The 23234-nt window shown below is 46.0% G+C and overlaps 1 protein-coding gene across 3 annotated transcripts in view; it reads right to left on the reverse strand.

The window, feature by feature from the left end:
* The window catches only part of Nos1ap (nitric oxide synthase 1 adaptor protein), a 288416-nt gene that overhangs the window by 189783 nt on the left and 75399 nt on the right, over positions 1 to 23234 (reverse strand). For all 3 annotated transcript variants that reach the window (XM_051147818.1, XM_051147817.1, XM_051147819.1), the window contains exon 2: positions 20081 to 20152. In XM_051147818.1, the coding sequence (XP_051003775.1) occupies positions 20081 to 20152 (72 nt within the window). The remainder of the gene's footprint in view (positions 1 to 20080; positions 20153 to 23234) is intronic.

A 23234-nucleotide genomic window follows, 5' to 3' on the forward strand; every position in this document is an offset into this window, starting at 1 on the left:
ACACTCAGGAAAGACAAGACCGTGGTGACAGTAAGCAGACCAGTGACCCAGGAACCTGTGCATGCTGAAGAGATGGCACAGAGGCTGCCCAGAGCAGTAAAATTGATCCTGACCAGCACGGCTGCTCTAAGGACAGATCCCCAGCACGCTACCACCTCTCGAACCTCCTCCTCCTCACCAGAAAGGGACTTGCTGGGTTTTGGTCTCTGTGTCTCCCCACTCCTGCCACCACATCTGGAGTATCTGCAGTAACCATACTAAGTGCGCCAGGAGCCAGGTACAGTAATGAACACTTCCTGTGTCCCCACCAGCACCAGTCGGCTGATCATCTCAACACCTCAGACACACTCTACCTCACTCCAAAGGCTTGGCTACAGCCCCAGCTTCCCCCACGGGACTAGCCCTGCCCTCTTAGCAGCCTGGCCTCTTCTGTTCCATGGTTTCTTGGGTCTCCTGTCATCTACTCCTACCTGGTCACTCCCATTTTCCTTCTCCTCTCCCCTTTTCTCGCTTCTATTCCTGCTCATCTTTGTATCTTGTCATCAGGACAACTTTCCTTTATGAGCATGTACAGAGCAAGTACCTATGATAAAGGACATCACGCAACACAACTGGAGTCAAAGACCATGTAGTCCTGGAGGTTTCCCCAGCTCTGCCACTTACTCTACACACACACACACACACACACACACACACACACGATGTAGTCCTGGAGGTTTCCCCAGCTCTGCCACTTACTCTATACACACACACACACACACACACACACACACACACACACACACACACCATGTAGTCCTGGAGGTTTCCCCAGCTCTGTCACTTACTACACACACACACACCCTGTGGCCTTCGGCAAGCTATTTGCTCTTTGTCCCAATTACTTTACCAGTCAAACAGCACTGATCACAGAGCTTTCCTCCCTCTAGGAGATGTTGTGAAGACTTAAAACAGTGGGTCTCAACCTTCCTAATGCTGCAACCCTTTAATACAGTTCCTCATGTTGTGGGGAAACCCCCCCCAAGGCATAAAATTATTTTTGTTGCTACTTCGTAAGTATAATTTTGTTACTGTTAATGAATTGTGATATAAATATCTGATATGCAGGATATCTGATCGACAATCCCTGTGAGAGGGTCATTTGACTCCTCTCTCCAAAGGGGGGTCATGACCCACAGGCTGAGAACCACTGATTTCAAAGGCAAGCAGTTTGTGCAGGCCCACCCGGGTCCACCAGCCTTGATGGTCTTCTTGTGTGGTTCCTGGACCCTCTGGGTCCTTCTATCTTCCCATTCATCCATACCCCTCTTACCTGGAGTCCAGTAGCTAGTCCCAGCATCTGTCCCAATCCCCCATTGAGTGAAGACTCTCAGAGGACATGCATGTTGGGTTAATATCCACTTATAAGTGAATATATAACATGTGTATCTTTCTGGGACTGAGTTGTCTCACTCAGGATGATTGTTTCTAGCTCCATCCATTTGCCTGCAAATTTCAAGATTTCCTTGTTTTTAACAGCTGAGTAGTATTTCATTGTGTAAATGTACCACAGTTTCTTTATCCATTCTTAAATCGAAGGTCATCTAGGTTGTTTCCAGATTGTGGCTATTATGAGTAAGGCTGCTATGAACATAGTTGAGCATATGCCCTTGTTGTATGGTGGAGCATCTTTCGGGTACATGACAAGGAGTGGAATAGCTGGGTCTTGAGGTAGCTCTATTCCCAGTTTTCTGAGAAAGCATCAGATTGATTTCCAAAGTGGTTGTACAAGTTTGCACTCCCACCAGCAATGAAGGAGTGTTCCTCTTTCTCCACATCCTCACCAGCAAGTGCTCTCACTTGAGTTTTTGGTCTTAGCCATTTTGATGGGTGTAAGGTAGAATCTCAGAGTCGTTTTGATTTGCATTTCTCTGATGACTAAGGATGTTGAGCATTTCTTTGTTTGTCAGCCATTCAATATTCCTCTGCGGGGATTCTCTGTTTAGCTCTGAGCCCCATTTCTTAATTGGGTTATTTGGTTTGGAGGTGTTTAATTTCTTGAGCTCCTTATATATTTTGGATAGTAGCCCTTTGTCAGATGTAGGATTGGTGAAGATCCTTTTCCCAATCTGTAGGCTGTCGCTTTGTTCTGTCCTTTGCCCTACAGAAGCTTTTCAGTTTCATGGGGTCCCATTTATTAATTGTTGACCTTAGAGCCTGGGCTGTTGGTGTTCTGTTCATAAAGTTGTCCCCTGTGCCGATGAGTTCAAGGCTCTTCTCCATTTTTTTCTTCTAACAGATTTAGTGTATCTGGTTTTATGTTGAGGTCTTTAATGCATTTGGACTTGAGTTTTGTGCATGGTGACAAATATGGATCTGCCTGTATTCTTCTACATGTAGACATCCAGTTAGACTAGCACCATTTGTTGAAGATGTTATCTTTTTGCCATTGTATGGATTTGGCTTCTTTGTCAAAAATCAAGTGTCCATAGACTGTACAAAGTCACTTGGCCTGGCACAGATACAGGCAAAATGACTTTGAACAGGCACGACAACACTAGACCTTGGAGACCCCTTATTGCAGAGAGCCTGTGGACCCCACAGTTCACTCACATGAGGCATGACAGACCTAAGGCTTTAGTGGGTCACCAAAAGTGGGTTCCTATGTGGATAAGATGAGCTCCCAGCCTTCCTACTTTTCGACTGCTCTCTTTGGGACATGCAGATGCATGTCCAGGCACAGAGGTCCTTCATGAAGAGTTCCTCTCTCTCTCTCTCTGAAAACCAGAAGCAGACTCTTTAAGGAGCTACAGGGGTGCTCAGCCATTCAATTAAAGGCAGAGAATAAGGGATAGATTTCTTAAGCGACAATCATAAATCAATATGATCTCTTTCAATAAACAATCCAGCTACTGACTCCCCATCAGCCTCTCAGCAGGATTTGGTTGTTTAGCTTAGAAGCAGCCAAACTCTTACTTAAATTAAGTGGCATCCCTGCTAAATGAAGAACAGATGTGCAAGCCAACAAAGACATCTAATCAAGTTTGAAGAAAGGATTGCTGTAAATGAAAAAACCAAGGTAGGCTGAGATCCAACAGAGGAGGGCAGGTGCTCAGAGGAACAGTCAAACCAGAGCTCCCAGGAAGGACACTTGGCAAGGGAAGGCCAGTGTCCTAAGCCCAAACATGGGGGCCCCCATGGTTTCCTCTCTAGGTAGTGAGAATCCCAACAGTCTTAGAAACACCAGCCATGGAGTCAGTTTTTTTATTTTCACCTCTAAGTCCAATGAGAACACTGCCGCAGCCAAGTTCCCAAAGAAGGCAAAAGAAAAATCTTTGCTGTAATCCTTACACTAGCCAGGGCTAATTCCTGAGAAGGCCTGAACCAAGCGACTTCTCTTCCATCTCTCACTGCCTCGGCCCCTAAAACAGTTCTCAACCTTCCTAATGCTGAGAGTCTTTAATACAATCCCTCATGTTGGTGGTGACCCCAAACATAACATTTTTTTGTTGCTACTTCCTGTCATTTTGCTACTGTTATGAACGGCAATGTAAATATCTGTGTTTTCTGATGACCTTAGGGCACCCTGTAAAAGAGTCATATGACCCCCAGCCCCAAGGGGTCATGACAGACTTTTTTTTTTTACAAAGAAAAATCCAAATGTTTGATTTTACCAATAAAGACTCAAGAGCCAGATGCTGGGGTGAAAACCTGCTAGCTCAGGGAGGCAGAGAAAGCACCCAGCTGACCTTCCTACTCAGCTCACGTCCCAGAGGAAAAACCAAAACCTCACTAGCTCAGCTGACAGCCCAGGAGTAAAAAGCCCAAAAAAACAAAAAAACAAAACAACAACAACAACAACAAAAAACCCAACCAACCAACCAAACAAACAAAAAACAAAACAAAACTAAAAGCCAAAGAGCTTGCTAGCTCAAAGTTCAAATGCTCCTCCTTCTTGTCCACGCTCTCAAATACCTTTCAACCCAAAGTTCCTCTTACTTTTTAATACCTGTCAGCTAGTTGTCCCCACCTAGGGTTAATTTTCTTAAATCCTATGTACAGAAAGCTCTTGGAGTAAAGGTATGTGTTAGGGCTCAACCACACCAAACAAAAAGCAGGGTTTTATGATTCACAATCTCGGGGTTCGCAATGGGATCAAATATCCTACAACAACCCACAGGTTGAGAGCTGCTCCCCTAAAGTCTCCTGCAAGCATCATTGAACAATTAGTCCACCATAGACAAGAAGTACAACTTTGGAGGCCAAGGAGGCTCCTCCCCGCATCAATTTCCCTAGGACCTCATCTGAGATTTCCCTCCTTCCCTCCCTCCCTCCCTGTCTTTCTTTCTTTTTTTTAATTAATTTATTCTTGTTACATCTCAATGGTTACCCCATCCCTTGTATCCTTCCATTCTTCCCTCCCTCCCATTTTCCCCTTATTCCCCTCCCCTATGACTGTTCCTGAGGGGGATTACCTCCCCCTGTATATGCTCATAGGGTATCAAGTCTCTTCTCAGTAACCTGCTGTCCTTCCTCTGAGTGCCACCAGGTCTCCCCCTCCAGGGACATGGTCAAATGTGAGGCACCAGAGTACGTGAGAAAGTCATGTCCCACTCTCCACTCAACTGTGGAGAATGTTCTGACCATTGGCTAGATCTGGGTAGGGGTTTAAAGTTTACCGCCTGTATTGTCCTTGGCTGGTGCCTTAGTTTGAACGGGACCCCTGGGCCCAAATCTGCCTATCATAATGTTCTACTTGTAGGTTTCTAGGACCCTCTGGATCCTTCTACTTTGCCACTCTCCCATGCTTCTCTCATCTAGAGTCCCAATAGGATGTCCTCCCCTCTGTCCCAGTTTCCTGGTAAGTGAATGCTTTCGTGGGACATGCCCCTTGGGCTAGTATGCAGATATAAGTGAGTATATACCATTTGAGTCTTTCTGCCTCTGGGTTAACTCACTCATTATGATCCATTTATCCACAAATTTCGGGAATTCCTTGTTTTTAATAGCTGAATAGTATTCCATAGTGTATATGTACCACAGTTTCTTTATCCATTCTTCTACTGAGGGACACTTAGGCTGTTTCCATGATCTGGCTATTATGAATAAGGCTGCTATGAACATGGTTGAGCAAATTTTCTTGTTGTGTGCTGGAGCATCTTCTGGGTATATTCCAAGGAGTGGAATAGCTGGGTCTTGAGGAAGCCCTATTCCCATTTTTCTGAGATAGCACCAGATAGATTTCCAAAGTGGCTGTACTAGTTTGCATTCCCACCAGCAATGAAGGAGTGTTCCTCTCTCCCCACATCCTCGCCAGCATGTGGTGTTGCTGGAATTTTTGATCTTAGCCATTCTGATGGGTGTAAAATGGAATCTCAGAGTTGTTTTGATTTGCATTTCCCTGATAACTAAGGAGGTTGAGCATTTCTTTAAGTGTTTCTCAGCCATTTGATATTCCTCTGTTGAGAATTCTCTATTTAGTTCCAAGCCCCATTTCTCTTTCTTTCTTTCTTTCTTGGACAGGCTTTTGCGTAGGTTTGTCCTAAACTCAGGACCATCCTGCCTCCACCTCCCGAGGGCTGGAACAGCAACTCGAGTCATCATGCTTAGCTCATCCCGGTTTGTTGAGGGAGGAATATGTCTGTGTCTATGTCTGTGTATGTACATATGAGGGTCCATGCTCACAAGTGTGCACACGTTTGGAAGCCAGAAGTGGCCATCTACTTCTGTCATCCTCCATCTTATTTGTTTTGTGTTGGTTTAGTGTTTTTATTTATTTGTTTGTTTGTTTGTTTTACATTTATTATTTGTACAGTAAGTATTCTGCCCACATGTGTTCCTGCCCACCAGAAGAGGGCACCAGATCTCATTATAGATGGTTGTGAGCCACCATGTGGTTGCCGGAAATTGAACTCAGGACCTTTGGGAGAACAGGCAGTGAGTGTTCTTAACCTCTGAGCCATCTGTCCAGCCCCTAGTGTTTTTTTATTTTTGTCTTGTTTTGTTTCAGACAGGGTCTTCTGTAACCCAGGCTGGCTTTGAACGCACTCTGCGGCCAAGGATAACTTCCAACACCTGATCGTCCTGCTGCCACTTGCCAAGTGCTAAGGTGTGTGACATGATGCCCACTTTATGCAGTACTGGGAAGCAAACTTGGAGCCTCATGCCTGAAAGGCAAGCACTCTACCAAGTGAGCTAGCCCCCAGTGCTCCACCATTTTCTTGGGACAGGGTTTCTTCACTGAATCTGAACCTTGCACATTCCACTATCCTGGTTGGCCAGAAAGCTCAAGAGACCCTCCTGTCTATCATCAGCCCCCGCCCCCCAGCACTGGGGTGACGGATGCATGTCAATCACGTGGACACTAGAGATCTGAACTCAGGTCCTTATGCTTGCACAGCACTCACGTTAGCCACTAAGCCATGTCTCCAGCCCTTCATTTTGTTTTTTGTCAATGGAAGAAGAAAGGAAAGGAAAAAGGAGAGGTTCAAAATGTGTGCTCATCATCCAGGCTCCTACCAGCAGCTCCTGGGCTTCAACAAGAGTTGCCCCACATAGATTTCTAACCTTACTGTCTTTATCAGCTGTCACCACAGCTGTGCCAGCTCCATGTCACAAAGCTTGGCTGTGGCCCAAGAAGAACAGGTTGGTGTGGAAATTCATACCTGTGCAGGCCAGCCGATGGAGGGCTGGGACTAGTTTCAACAGGATAGATTAAAATGTAGGCTAGTGTTGAGTCTATGCAGGGCCAGGCCTAGGGAGAGGTCACAGGCACACTTGGCAAGGAACATGTACTGTCCAAGTAGCAGAGGCTCCCAATGGGGTGATGCAGCAGCTATTTCTGTCTGCCTCAGAGAGGCAGCACAGTGGTCAGGAAGCCAAGTTCTAGATCCCAGATCCTGGGCAGTTACCAATAGAGCCATGTTGAGCAAGTTGCTGAACCTTCTCCTCCGAAGCAACTCCCTAAGCTCAGTGAGGTAACAGTGGGCAAAATGCAGAGAGCAACGTCTTTCTTAGAATGCCTGCTGTCAAAGAGACGTGTGGTACTGGAGTGTTTAATGAGACACTTGAATTCTGATATGACTCAGTGGGTCACCTGAAAGAAAGAAAACTAAGCCAGGAGTCATGCATGGCTCATGCCCGTAACCTCACTACACAAAAGGAGGAGGCAAAAAGACTGCTGAGAGTGCTAGGCCAGCCTGCTCTACAGAGTGAGACTTAGATAGATAGATAGATAGATAGATAGATAGATAGATAGATAGAAAGAATGAATATATAGAGGTGATAATAGATATAGATATATTGATATGACATGCTATAGATGATAGATAGACAGATGAAGACAAATAGATAATATGATAGAGACATAGATCCATAGATAAATGATAGATAAACAGATAATATGACAGACATAGATACATAGATATACATAGATAAATGATACATAGATAGATAGATAGATAGATAGACAGACAGACAGACAGATAGAATCTTCTTTTTTTTTTTTTTTTTATTGACCCCCTACTCCTGCTGTTTCCTGATTTTTCTACAAAATGGCTCCTTCTAGGAGAGGCTGCGGCAATGGGGGGATATATACAATGAAAGGCAGGAAACAACAGCGGCTGGGGATGACAGCACAGCCTGCTTTTGTAAAGGAAAAGAAATTGAGACACACCTGACCTTCCTCAGCCCACAGGCACCCTGCAGTAACATACTCAGGACACTGAAAAGGCCAGGACGCGAACCACTGACTCCCTGGCCTACTGCTAGCCCTCCCTGTCATCCAGGCTTGGGGCTCAGCAGGGCAGCTAAGGGAGACAAGACCGAAGGCCAAGCTCTCTCAGTGGTTATTTTTCAGGAGGGCAAAGGCAGGTGTGAGCTCACCTAATTGATCAGCCCTGGGGGAATGAGATGAAGGATAACAAAGCAGGTGCGGGAGGGCCCACTGCTAACAGGCCACTAGCATCTCACTCACAGGGTAACTGCCGGGGTAGACAACAGGGTTGAGAGGGATGTTAAGGACCCACTTGTCATTCCAACTGCCAGCCATGGAGTGGCTGAAAGGCCTCTCCCGGAAAGCAGATCTCATGCAGCCCAGAGAGCAAGAGGAACAGCAGCGCCTCAGTGTTGTTGATATTGTTTAAATACCAAGGGGCTGGGTGCTGCACGGTGCACACTGGTCAGCAGGTCTCTGTTCTGCAGGTTTTCAGTGCAGACAGAGCCAAGCAGGGCATAAACCACAAGATGGGGAATGCTCTCCTAGCCAGGGCCCTGAACAAAGGGATTGGAATGCCAATGCCTGTTGCACTCTGTGCCCAGCCACCACCTATCAGTGCGTGTGCACGCGCGCGCGCACACACACACACACACACACACCCCTGACCATTTTTTTCAAAGGCCTTAGTGAGGTTTCTCTCACTGAACTCTACAAACCATTCGTGGAAACTATTCCAATGTCTGAAATAACCGGGGAAGGCCACAAGTCTCTACAGAGTGTGGTGGGGACAGAAAAGACAGGAAAGGCACTTTGTGGGTGTCGAGGAAAAACTGCAGACAAAAATGGACACCGGAACTGGGCTCATGGAGAAGCAGCGGAAGTTGAACTGGGTCCTAAAGAGACAAGCTTCAGCCACCCAGAGAAGGGAGTGCCTCCCAGGCCGCAGGAAGGAGGGAGAGAGACATATGATGAAGATGCTTTCCTGGGGTGTTCCGGAGTTACCAGCAGAAGCCTGAACACCTTGATTGGATCTCAGAGTCCAATCTGGAGATGGTGAGGCATCCCAAGGAGCTGTAAAGAGGACAGTGCCAATAGGACTACCTTTAGAGAGACAAGCTGGGCAGCAGGGGAGAGGGAAGCTAGCCTAAGGCACACAGGCACAGGGGGCCTCCGCAAAGCACACACTACGCCACTGCGGCCACCTGTGCAATAAAAGGACAGGGCTCCCTGTACTAGCTGAGGTGAAGAGGGATTTACATATTTGAGAAATACTTGCTTAGAGGGCAATTTGGCATGAATGGCTCATGTGAAAACTAGAGAAAGGGGTCTAAGGTGACCCCGGGTAACATGACTTTCACTGGCATAAACTGGCATAAGTAAAAAAGCTCAAAGCAAAGGGGAAGAAACTTCTGCAGAAATGATGATGATTCTGGGTTTTGACATACTGAATTCAAGCTGGAAAATAAAGGAGTGGGCGCCACACAGGATATATGAATTTCAAGCTCTAAAAAGAAGTTTATAAAAATCAAATAATGGCCCTATTTACATCTAGTGCTATGCACTGCCTGGCGGTGTTCCCGGATGGAAGACAGACACAATCGGGAGCACAGATGATGCTGTCTGGCCAGACACTTGGAAAATGAGGACAATCAGCCTGCTCTGGTAGGATCTCGGAGCCAGACTCTACTCTTGGTTCCCAATTGCAGCAGCGCCATGCTCAGGCTCGCAGTAAAGGCTAGATTCCACACTCCCCAGCTCTGAGCTACAGCAAGCTGCTTAACCACTCTCTGCCTCGACTTCCTCATCTATAAAATGGGGTGATCTCATCAATAAATGGGGTGATATCATCTATAAAATGGGGTGATGGTTACACTCACATCCACACAGAGTGATGGCAATTAACACCTTCAGGCCTGCATGAGCTGCATAAGGGCAGGAACATGAAGCAGTGACATCACTCCTATGCCTCTCCTCTGTTTAAAAAAAAAAAAAAGAAGAAGCAGTAATACATTCTTTACAGGGTTGTTGGAAACTGAGATCAAGTCAGAATAGATATGAAAACCCACCTAAGTAAGTAAAGAAGATGGAAGCCACAAATGGGGACCTCTCCACACAGTCGGAAGCTGAGTCTTCACTTGGTACCAAAGCTGTCTGTCTCATTAGGTAGCACCACACCTTTATGCTACATGGTATGTATGCTTCCAGGAGTACTCTGGCCATTCATCAAAACCTGTGTCATGTGCTAAGTACAAAAAGTCACAGGAGACCAGACTGGGCTGTCAGAGTCCAGCTCACAGAAGTCACAAGAGAAAACACTTTTTGGCTATACGCAGGGAGCGAATTGGTACTGCATGCCATGACACAGATGGACCCTGAAAACATCCTGCTCAGTGAAATAAACAGAAGCAGGTGACAAATACAGCATGCAATTTCACTTGTGTGAGATCTCTAGTACAGATCAATTCAAGAGACGAGAGTCAGGACAGAGTTCCAGGGCCTCAGATGGAGTTATCGATTAATGGGCACAGGTTATGACAAGGATAATAAAAGGCTTGGGATGTTGACAGTGATTATGGACACAAAGTATTTTGGTATAATAAAACCCATTGAGTTGTATACTTACAAGTGGTTAAAATGAAAACTCATTTGTATGTGAATATGTCATTAAAGCCAAAGAAGTCATTAAAGTGAGGATGTCCAATGCCACCTATTGCCAATGCCAGGAAAATGAGCAAAGGGTCCCTAAAGGCTGCTTACTGTAGTAGCTACAAACTGGCATTCCGCATTCTCTCTTTCTAGGACAGACAAACTTTGTCCAAAGGACACCCGAAAGCCAGGCTCGGTGGTGTAAACCAAAGGCAACAACTAACTACTCAGTGGGCTGAAGAAAGAGGAGAAACAGGACTGAGCAGGATGTACTCTGACATTCCTGTGGACACTCAAAGATCGATGCTTACTCTTAGGCACACACAGCTGTAATAGAGCCACGCCCCTTCCTTAAAAGCAAGCATGTGTTTTGCTTTGGCAACAGGTCTGGGCTTTAATAAAGTATCTATTTCCCCAAGTTTAAAAAACAAAAAAACAGAAAACAAAATCTGGAGCAGAGTGGAGTGGCGCACATCTTTAATTCCAGCACTATGGAGGCAGAGGCAGGCAGATCTCTGGGAACGCAAGGCCAGAGTGAGTTCCAGGACATCCAGGGCTACATGGTGAGACCCTATCTTGAAAAGAAAAAGGTGTGAGGAGAGATCATTCCTGAATCCGTCATCTTTGGCACAGAACTGAACTAAGTGACCTTTCACTTGGTTCAAACTTAAGGGAAGATAAACCCATTTGCTCATCAGGCTCTTAGTAATGAGACTTGGAGGAAAACACCCTACAAATGACTTACCATTCCTCCTCAGGTTAACACATTGCCACTCGTGCTTTCCTCCTTGAACCTAGAAACCCCATCCCTGCTTCAGGGCTTTGTACTCACTGTTCCCTCAATGTGAAATGCTCTTCCTGTGGAGAGCCATCTGGCTTGCTTCCTCTGCTTACTCACATACTTAAAGACTCATGTCAACATAACCAAGCAGTCTTCCCCAACAATAGCTACAAAACCAGTACTCCATCCACCTCCTGGCATTACCTAGCCTCATGCCTTAATTTAGCATTCTGCAGAGACTTTACATGTGACTTTATATTTCTAGTCTCTCCTTCTACTCTTCCTTGGGCACAGAATGTAAGCTTCATCCAGGCAGGGACTTCGTTTTTTAAGACTGTGTTTCCAGAACCTAAAATAACGTTGGCTCAGAAGTCAATACTTTTCACCCCCAATGAGTGAGAGAAGGAAAAACTCAAGGTCGGCTCTCTGTATACCAATGTCTCTCTTGCTGAGAATGCCTGCCGCTGCCCACCCGGGGATGTTGATTTGTGTCTTCTGGTTGAAAACAAGATGTAGACCCCATCATATGCTGCTGAAACCACATTAAGTTTTTTCTTAATTTTAAACAAAACTAAGTCAGTCCCCTTTTTAAAAAAAAACAAAAACAAAAAAGCAAACACCCACTATTTGTCTGGCTCATGTCTAGTATATAGAAAGTATAGTAATATTAGCCAATAATAAAAAATAAATGACATATTGATGCATAAAAAAGCACAGATGAACTGTGTAAACCCTAAAAGAAGCCAGACACAAAGGTCCACATATTTTATGAGGCCATCAATAGTAAATATTCAAAATAGGCAAATCCATTCAGACAGGAAGTGGATTGGTAGATATGTGGGTCTGGGAGCTTTGGGGAGACTGGGACATACAAGATTAGAAGTGCAGAGTTGAGCCAGGGGTGGTGGCGCATGCCTTTAATCCCCCCAATTGGGAGGCAGAGGCAGGAAAATCTGAGTTTGAGGCTACCCTTGTCTACAAAGTGAATTCCAGGACAGCCAGGGCTACACAGAGAAACCCTGTGTCAAAAAAACAAAACAAAACAAAAAAGTGCAGAGTTGGCTAGAAGCACACCGCTCTGGCAAAGCATTTGTCTAGCATGCAGGAGATCCTGGGTTTGACCTCTAATGCTGCAAAAAATTTAAAAACTTAGTAGTTTCAGAGTTTTCTTGGGGAAAGAAATAACTTCTAAAGTGACAGTTGCACAAAGCCATATATGAATATATACTAAATCCCATTGCTAAAATTGTATAGTATATGATGTATAAATTATATGGATTATGAAATATATCTCAATAAAGTCATTACCCAGAAAAGTACTGGCGAATTATAATATCATTTAAATATGTAAAATATATATCTAGATATAAACTACTTATGCATACAGGCCTTATATAAATTTATAATTTAAACATAAGTTATATTGTGTAACCAATAGATTCAACCAAGTCAGAGAAGACTTTGAATTGAACTCATACCGCTGCTCTCAACAGGAACACACAGTGGATGCTTTATCTGGGCTCCCTGGAGTCCAGAGCAGGCAGACTCAGCAGTGATAGTCAGACTGTCCACCAGGACCACACAGGTACCAACAAGTCAGAAGAGACACTAAAAGCAACAAAAACACTTTCTGAGAGAGACCCAGATGGCCGTGCCAGGGACATGGCCTGCTGCCAGTCCTCCATACAGCCTATGTGTCAGGCTCTGGAGCCATTCTTCAGTCACTTTCCCCTACTTCAACTCTACAAAATCTTAACTCCTAGCACCTACCTGTGCAACGAACCCACATGTCCATTTGCCTTATGGGAATTCATTTCATACATACTAAGAGCCTTCCGTTCTCCTTTAGAGCATAAACAACAACAAAAGGAGTTGTCGGTGTCCACACTAGGAAGACACAGCACACAATCTCAGGAGTGAAGGCTAAAAGCCCAGGAGCTGTTCAAGGATAAGCTTATTTTACTTTGTTCACATCAGGATCAAATGAAAACAGGATTTTTTTTTTTTTTTTTTTAAAGTCTTACGGAGAACCTCTCATGCTCCTAAGAATACAACCGTAAATTTCAAGAGAACCTACTTTGAGAAACTGGTTAAAGAAAATAACAAACTCGGCTCCAAGCCAATGAATCCATGTCCTTAATTTAAAAAAAAAAACAAAAAACGAAAAACAAAAAAACCAAAAACTAATGGTTCTCGGGTGCTTGTGTGCACCTGCCATCCAACTTGCAAGGTCTCCTGACCCTTTCATCACTGCTCTCAATAGACAGTAATTAGGAAGGAACCTTTTGGGAGATCTGTTGGCATTTAGAAGGTTTAGCTTTGCTTTTGAGGGGGGCATTGTTTGCTGAGGTACACTATCACTACATAGACCTGGCTAGCCTGCAACTCACTGTGTAGAGCAGGGCCAACCTCAAACTTAGTGACCATCTCTGCCTCTGCCGTTTGATCACTGGAGCTGGAGGTATGCAAATGACAGTGTGTGTTGCTGTTGCTGTTTTGTTGTGGTGGTGCAGGGACAAGTCTTCTACCACTGAGCTGCTTCAGCCTACAACAGTCAAGGGTACACAGTCCAAGTGTCACACACATCTCTTTGTATTGTACATGTGTTCACATATATCTGGTTAAATCAATCTCCTGAAAAGATTTCATATTAGTTTTGTTGATGATGAAGCAATGACTGATGGGTTGAGAACCTTGTCCAAAGTCCCCAGACCACATGCAGTAGAAACAGAATCTGAATTTCACTCTGCCTCACTAGAAAACTTCCTTAAGAGGTGAGGCCGGATGCTCTGACCCACTGGGATGGACAGACTGATGCCTCTCAACCCTTTAAAGCTGCTACTCTACGTGACACAATGACTCTGCAGGTGTGATGAGATGATGAACCCTGGAGGGGAAATAATCTGGGATTCTTGGGAGAAAACGGAGGAGAGAGAGAGATGATCACAAAGGTCCCCAACAGAATGTGAGGCCATGGGGTGATTGGAAGCAGGTGTCACAAGTGGCAGCACCACCGGTTCTGAAGACAAACAGGAGACGCTTGCCAAAATCGTGGGCAGCCTTTGGGCATATCCAACCTTTTGACAGGTGACACCATGTTGTGATATGAAAAGTTCACATTTGAAAACCATGCAATTAGATTAACAACAACAGTTTTTAAAAATATCATCATGTTGTAAGTTTATAGTTGCATGTTGGGTCACCTACATTGAGACCTTCAGCTGACTGTACTCAATGGGCCACAGACTGGATCCACCTGCCAGTATGCCAGACCAGCAAGGAACAGACTGTTCCCTCGGTCCTCCCATTGGGAAAGCAGCCCTACCGATGCCTTAGTGGTTCCCCATTTCACACTTCTGACCCCCAGAACTACAAGAGAATTTGGGAGATATTTTAAGCCATTGTGTTTAGAGTGACTGGTTACTGTATCCTGTGAAGTGACGTGGCCAAGCTAACACAACCGTGGTGGTACTTGCAGAGTCTGAATTTGTGACAAAAAGGAGAGCAGTTAATGACCAAGGAGCCCAGTGCTGACTGAGGTAAGCTACTCAGGGAGACAGTTACAAGGTGACAAAGAAGCCACACTACATGGAGAAAGAGGGCATGTAGACAGAGCCCATGGCTCCAGTCACCACTACAAAGCCACTAATGAGCTACTAAGAATATGTCCAATGCAAGGAAGGCCCCATACACACACACAAAAAAGCACGCAGGGCCTTTTATGTTTTTCCATCCTTTTGTTTTCCTTGAGAAAAGTTCTAGGAAAACTGGCAAAGGTGGCAGCTGCAGGAAGAAGAGGTGAACATGGCCAGTTCCTGGTTACCAAGCCAATGACCGCATCCTTCTCCTGTGTAGCCACACCAGAGAAAATCAAGACACGTTAAGGAGGTAACTGATTCCAGGCTGCATCATTTTGGAAGCCATTTGCAGTGTGGACCAGAATATGCCCCATTCCTAGTCAAAGAAGCCAGTGGGAGGCCAGGGCCATGTGCTGGACACTAGGAATACAGTGACCCTTATGTGACCAGGGAAGTATATGTTGTGGCAGGAGCAGGAGAGGACAAGATGAGCTACTCAAGATGGCGTCCTCAAGGAAGGAACATTCCACTGAAGAGACTGACTGTTAAAAGCAGCCAGAAGTCTCGGGGTATTTATCTGCATGTATGAAATGCTCTGAAACCCAAAGGAAAGGTATAAAAATGATGGCTATGAATATAAATAGCCCTTTATGGTTTATAAAGCATTTTTTCACGCACCATCCTGGATCCTACAATAGCACTGGAGAGACAAGATGAAAAGTAACATGCCGTCTTTTATAAATGAGGAAAGGGAGATTAACAGCTGTCAGCTGCTTTGCCAAGGTCACACATTAAGGCAAGGGGAAGATTCAAGCCCAGCTCTCGTTACTCCTTGCTAAGAGCCCTCTTGACTATATTGAGTGCCCTTCCCAAGGAGATGAAAGCGAAGTAGCAGGGACCGGGCTTGCTATCTGGGAACAAAGGGCACAGGCTAGTTAGGCATCGTCTTAGACACCAGAGAGTCAAAGATGCTTGTGACAGGATGTGGTCCCTTCCTCCAGTACCAGACCTCTCAGAGCTGGACACCCTCATCATCGAAGCTGTGCCACCTATCATTACTGGCTCATCTCTCTATACTTCTACAAGGCTTTTCCCTTCTATGCCATCAGGTTTAATCTCCCAACTGCACATATACCTTCTTAGTTTCTTTTCCCTTTACCAATAATGTACAGAGTACATACTGCTGTGCATCACTGGTAGGAAGGCAAAATGAAACCATTATGAAAAGTGTGTTGGAGGTTCCTCAAAGAACACAGCTGCTGCCAAGCACAGTGGCATGCACATAGTCCCAGCTACTCAGGAGGCTGAGGTAAGAGGATCATTTACACCCACAAGTTCAAGACCAGCCTAGATACCATAATGAGATGCCAGCTCAAATATTTAATCTACCACATGATCTACAAATCCCTTTTCTGCATGTACACACAGGAGAAAAGCATCAAAGTAGGCTCTCATAAAGGCATTTGCACAGCCATATACATTCAATAGTATGCACAACTGCTAAAAGATGCAAACAAATGCTCGTCAGTAGATGAATACATAAGGAAAATGGGGTCTGCCCACACAAAGGAATACAAGGGGGCCTTGGAAAGGAAGGAAATTCTGACACTATACACCATGGATGGACCATGAGGCCAGTACAAAGGGACAGAGAATGGTTTTATTCTTACGACATTTTAAAGTAGTCAAAATCACAGAAACAGAAGGTAGGAAGATAGCCACCCAGGGCTGGAGGGAGAGAGGACTGTATTTAATGGTTACAAAGTTTCAGTGTTAGAAGAAGAAGAAGAAGAAGAAGAGGAAGAAGAAGAAGAAGAAGAAGAAGAAGGAGGAGGAGGAGGAGGAGGAGGAGGAGGAGGAGGAAGAAGAAGAAGAAGAAGGAATAAAAAAAGACTAGAGATTCTAAATGCAAGAGTAAGAAGATTAACTACTGAACTGTCAACCTTTAAAAGCAAAATCTAATGCTATGCACTTTGCCATCCATTTCTTAGGAGCATATTAAAAGGGGGAAAAATAGATATGTCTAAGACAGATACCATTAAGTTCAAAAGGAGTATGGAGAAGGTACTGGAGAGGTGGCTCAGAGGTTAAGAGCACCACTGGATGTTCTTCCAAAGGTCCTTAGTTCAATTCCCAAAAACCACATGGTGGCTCATGATTATCTATAATGCGATCTGGTGCCCTCTTCTGGTATGCAGGTGTACATGAAGGCGAACACTGTATACATAATAAATAAATAAATCTATTATGATGATGATACAATGTTCTGCCTGCATGTACACCTGCAGGCCAGAAGAGGACACCAGATCACATTATGCATAGTTGTGAGTCACCATGTGGCTGCTGGGAATTGAACTCAGGACCTCTGGAAGAACAGCCAGTGCACTTATCTGCTGAGCCATCTCTCCAGCCCTTTTTTTTTTTTTTTTCCCCTTAAAAGAGTATGGAGACAAGGGGGAAAAAACAAATACAAAACGAGGAGAGTGCAGAGGAAGCTCAGCAGTCAAGGAGCCCACACTGGAGCATGGGGATGGAGATGAGCAACATTCTCCTACTAGAGCCCTAATTCCTAAGAGGGCTGGAGACGCTGCCGGGCAGATCCCTTCACTCCCTGGATGTGTCCTTCAGGAGACATAAGGGTTTTTACTCCCACATCACAACACAGCTCTCCAGAGGGGACCAGGAAATGAGCTCTACAGAGTTAGGACATAATGGGCATGGTGACCCTCACCTGTACCCCAGCGCTCAGGAGACAGAGGCAAGGAGATCTCAAAGTCAAGGTCAGAGTGGGCAACCTAGTGAAGCTCTGTCTCAAAAAAGAAAGAGAGAGAAGGGAAAGAGAAAAAGAAACAAAACAAAATAAAACAGAGGCCTTGGCAAAGCGTTCACATCTCACCTATGAGGCTCTGTGGTCCCTATCAATAGCTGCTCTCAGGACTACCCACTGCTCTGACTGAGCCCTGAGACATGGGGCTTCTAAACCCAGAAAAACACCCAGCAACCAAAGCCTGCAGTGTCCTGTCCAGCATTAGCCTGGCACGACTCAACATAAAAGGACAGTGTCAGCTACAGCCCTTTACACAGAAATCCCATGCCCTAGTTCTTGACAGCTGTAATTACAGCCCAAATAGCTTTTGAAAGGCAGAGAAAGAGGAAAATAGCAGCCTGGACCTAGCAGTGAATTGTGGGGCTCGGGGGAAGACACACAATCAGGGTGCTTGCCACTAATGGCAGCCAGTCCACACAAGCGACTGGACGGCCAGCCCAAACAACTTTCTAACCAATTAATTTCTCCCTCAAATGTAATGAGCTGCTCATTAAGAGCTGGAAGCAGCTCCCACAAAAGGAGCTGTAGGAAGGGCCGTGCAGCTGCCAGCGCTGGCAGGTAACGAAGGAAGAGGAGACATTCCAGGCCAGATTCCTGCAGAGCCCAAGACCAACTAGTGCCACATCATGTCTGGCCCGCCCCAGCTTCCAGGTAATGTTTTCCTGTGCCTCTCTAGCCAGTCTAAGTTGTGTTTCTGACACAGGCTCCCTTTCCAGGAAGGTGCCATGTCCCAGTCCTTTGGTTTCACCCAACTAGGGTCACAATGAGCCTTCCGAGGAACACTTCGCAGGACACTGGGGGCCAAAGCACGGACTGAATATGAACCCTGGGCTGCCTGTGAACAGCGACCTGACCTGAGGTACTTAGCCTGTAACCTAAGGTTACAGGTCATTGTCCATGAAATGAACTAAGAGTGTCCTCACCTCACCTAAAGTAGCTATAAATAATAAATATTCAATATCAAACACAAATAAAAGAGGACTTTGGTGGACACCCCAGAGTGTGGGCAGCTCCAGGCCCCATGTTTCTACAGCAGCAGCGAGCAGGACACAGGCCCTCTGCCTCTATCCATGGAGGAGGGCTAAGGAGGAAGTAAAGAGGCCTGGAAGTATGAAGCCCTGACCTGCAGCCAAAAGGGGAGTGAAACAGCTTTTCCATAAGACCAAGTGTCGAGTGACGCAATGCATTCGGGCCACAAGTGAATTCCTGGGCCTCTATGACTTCTCCATATATTTCTTTGAGCTTCAGTTTAATCTAGAAAAAGACGTGACATGATCCTCTGATGCTGTGACCGGTCAGTGGAATTACTCTCATGAAAGGACTTCAAATTTCCTTATTACCACGTCCATGAAAGCAGTATGGTTGTATATCAGTGTAGTCTTAATAAGTTCAACTTGGTAAAGAAGAAGAGGCTGCAACACTGGAAACATCAATGGGCCATGCGGAAAGCCAACAGCAAGCATGTCTACACTCTCTCCGCCACTGACGCCACCAAGTTGAGGTTTCTGTTGATAGGGGAAGGAACCAGCTCAGAGGCAAACTACTGAGAGCGAAGCAGAACAATAGGCTCCATTTAGGTGAACGGATCACTCCAAAGGACAGAGACAGAAGCCGGGCTGCACCCAGAGATGACAGAGCCAGCCACCCTAACACCACCTCCCTCCCCACAAGACACTACAGTACACCTGAGCAATCCCGAGCCCACCTCCAAAACACTCTCTTCTCCTGTTCTCCTGTCCAGAGCTCCATTGAGAGCGCCTTCACGACCCCTGTTCTGTGGACCAGAGTCAAAAGACAGTGGGCTCCCACACATCAGTGGGTTGTCACACAAACCACACTCTTCCAGGAGTGGGGTAGGGGTGTATGTGTCCATGCACACGTGCACGCACACACAAACAAAAGCTCCTATATCCTGAAGCCTCAAGAAGCTGACCAAGGAAGTTTTGTTGAAATCTCAAGCCCAGTCTTAAATTTTCAAGTATGGCGCACACCTTTCATCCTCACACTCGGGAGGCAGAGGCAGGCGGATCTGTCAATCCTAAGGCAGCCTGGTCTACAAAGTGAGTCCAGGACAGCCAGGGGTACACAGAGAAACCCTGTTTCGAAAAAAAAAAATTTTTTTCAAGTATTTTTTCAAAATTCAAATTTTTTTTTCAATTTTTTTCTGTACCACAATAAATTACCTCTTTAAGATGTTTTGACGAATGAGCAGTGGCTTACTAAACTTTTGCTCTTGTATTTTTGCCATTCTTTTTTTCTGCCTAGCCAATCACCACGCATGCATTTCTGCCTAGCAAACTACCACGTGTGCATCTCAGCAGGAAGAGCTGCAGGGCAGGAGAGAGGAAGGATGACACTGCTTGGCCATCAGCCATTATATCGGTTTCAACCATTGGCCCTTGTTGCACAGTTCACCATAGTTTGTGTCCCCATGATACAGGAACATGGACCCTGAGGCCTGGCCGGGTGAAGCCACCTAGTCTGGCGCTCAGCTCTGGCAGCAGGATGCCTGAAGTCCAGATTCACACACAGCCCCACCTCTGACTACTCACCCGGATTCTGCGCATTGCAGCCACGATCTCCACCCTGCTGTTGGGTCTTGGGACATCCAGGCTTCCCACGTACTGTGGAAAAGAAGCAAAGAGAGACTGAGAGAGGAGGGAAGGCAATGTGCCTAATTCCAGAATGTTAGGGCACAAAAAGCCTTTAAGGCCCCATGGTTTATCCCCCCCCACCCCCGCCCTGTCATTTTACATACGGGGAAATTGAAAGGCCATGGGGCATCATCTGGTTTTGAAATAGTTTCTAGCTTTTAATAGTAAACAAGCAGCCTAACCAGAAATTACCTTCCATTTTCATCTCGCCCCTAATGGAGCAAAGCCCTGTGCTTGGGTAAGCAGGTGTCTGAATCAGAAAGGCTACTTGTAGGCATCGTCACCACTGACTGTATGGCACGACGGGAAGGGGCGTTTTCCCTTTTCTCCTTTCAGTTTCTTCATCTCTAAGAACAAATAAATTACACACACACACACACACACACACACACACACACACACACACACACACACACACCTCTTACATAAAAGTGCTTGCCAAAAAATAAATGCACTAAGAGGAAAAACAGATACTTTTGGACCTGCTATTGTTTGGGTTTTTTTTTTTTTTTCTGTTGTTTTGGTTTTGGTTTTTGCTTTGTTTCTGTCTGCACTTTTACAAGGCCCCACTCTTAAACCCCGGTTGGCCTGGCACGAACTCACTATGTCGTCCAGGCTGGTATTGAACTCATGGCAACCCTCCTGCCTCAGACTCCCAGGTGCTATGACTGCAGCCTGAAATACCACATCTGGCTACTCTTTTTTGAATTATTGGAATTTTGCCAAGTTATCTCTAGACATATTGGAGACCTCCAACATTTTGTGAGTTCCTGATTGGGGAAAGAATAGAGTAATACTTTTTATGTAAAAAAAATAAATTACCCAATTGTGCTTTTTATTTGTCTTTGGTTTTTCAGTCAGGCTGACCTCAAAATCACCTGTTCTCCTGTCTCAGCCTCCCAAGTGTTAGGATTACAGGTGTGCACCATCACACCTGCCCCTGATTATACTTTAAAGTAATCCACCAAACCAGACTGCATTCAGGTTAATGTTTAACCTGCATTTCCTTGCTAACGACTATTCAAATAATGCAAAAATAAGCAAAACAAAAGGGATTAGTCCCCACTCTCAACAGGGTAGTGCCAGTCGCCTTTTTTGCTTACCAATGGGCATAGGTTTAGACAATTAGTTCCAAGGAGGAAAAGGTTGTATCCTTTCAAGACTTTAAACACAACCTAGGTACCTAAGTCCACGCACACAGGTGGATCAGACTGAACGAATCGCCTCCATTCCTGACAGACCCTTCACACCAGATCGCTGCACTTCAGTGACTCATCTTATCTGCATGTCCAAGAAGTAGCCAAGGAGCTAGCCCTGGATAGCTTGTTATGTACCTATGCAAAGACTGTGCTTATAGAAGAAATAGGAACAGTCCTGTTTGAAAGATAGTTTCTGTGGGTACAAGAAAAGCACAGTTTTCCCAGCACTTGGAGCTAAGAACTGGTTCTGGTTAGAAGCATTTCACAAATGACACTGGGAACAAATGGATTTCCCCTGGTATTGACTCAACGGCTTGTGTTGACACAAGAAGAATGAAGTTCCCAGCAGCAGAGGAGCCGGCTGGTAACCCATGGGCACACTGTAGGCTGGCCCCTGGCAGAGCCCACCCAAGTAGTTGAGTTTATTTGGCATAGGACCTTGCACCTTGCTGAGGCAACAAAGCCCCTGGATTGAATAGGTGGTCAAGGCTTCTCTGTGCTTAGCAATGCTCCCCCCCCCCCCCCCCGCCCCCCCCCCCCCCCCCGTGAACTCTGCTGGAGCCGCAAGGTCAGCAATATGTCAGTGACCTGTGGAGGCAGAGAGATGGCACGACGCCACTCATGATTGCCCAACTTGAAAGGCCCTCCAGTCCAGGGGGAATTTCCAGGATCCCCTCTCCTACGTGTCCCATGCTGATCTTCGCTGAACCTACTGCGGTCAGAAACACACAACCTTCTGGGGCTCAATTCCCTCCTACAATCACGTGAAGGCCAAGGTCTCAGGACTGAACAAGGTCACTCACAATAGAGGAGCCTGAGCAGGAAGGGGAGGAGGTACATGTCCTCAAGTCAGCTGCTAACCACAGAGCCTGAACTCCAGCACCCACAGAGGACCCGTCCACTGGCTACTCTACCCCAGCCCACCTCTCCTTCCTGGGGGAAGGGGGCAGCTAGACTGTAATACTGGAACAGTAAGGAAATTGGGGGGGGGGGGCAGGAGAGGCAACATAGGTATAGTTCCCCAGCTTCTGATGAGGTCCTCTGACAAGGGGGGCAGAATTCTACATGAGAGGGCCCCTATTCACACAGCCATCTTCACCTTACCAGGGCCTGCCTCATCCCACCAGCCCTGACCCAAGCTGGTATATACACAAAGCGCACACCTACACACACACTTGCTATATACATATGTGTGTGCTGACATACCTCGAGCACCCACCCACTCGTACCGCACGCCCACTGCCTCATCACACTCACACCACCTGCCTACTCTCCCTTCTTCTTCCCTCACCTTCTTCCCTGTAAAGAAAATCACAAATCTGCCTTCCGGAAAAAAAATGTGTCTGGGGGAGCTAGCCAGGCTCCACCAAGCTGCACCTTAGGGTCAACTGAAGAGATCAGAAGGAAGTACACCAAGCAGACTCAGGTCTACATCTCCCAGACAAAAGCTAAATATCCACACGAACGACATGATGCCGGGGAAGCAGAGCAGTCAGAAATGCAGCTCCTCGGGCAAAAGCAGAAGGTGTGATGGGTGAAACCGCGTTCCTTTCTACCACGGCCAGATGAGCATCTCCATACCTGACCTGAACCGCTACCACCCCCACAGCTAAAGCTTGTACCTCAAGCAAGTCATGAGACAATCCACAACCAGTCCTCCTTGCCTGCTGGTCGCCTAGCATCCTGCTGATCACTCAGTTTGGTTGGTCAAGTGCGATTCGTTTTCAAAACAAACCATACTAAGCTAGAAGCCTCCCACTTTAGGCCAGAAAGGTGCTACCAAGCTGAGCCAACTGTAGAGGTGGTGGCTACACTCCCGTCCTACTGGGATCAGGCAAGGCTAGTTCCCTGTC

This window comes from Acomys russatus, chromosome 6 (genome assembly GCF_903995435.1).
Source record: "Acomys russatus chromosome 6, mAcoRus1.1, whole genome shotgun sequence".
NCBI classification, from domain to species: domain Eukaryota; kingdom Metazoa; phylum Chordata; class Mammalia; order Rodentia; family Muridae; genus Acomys; species Acomys russatus.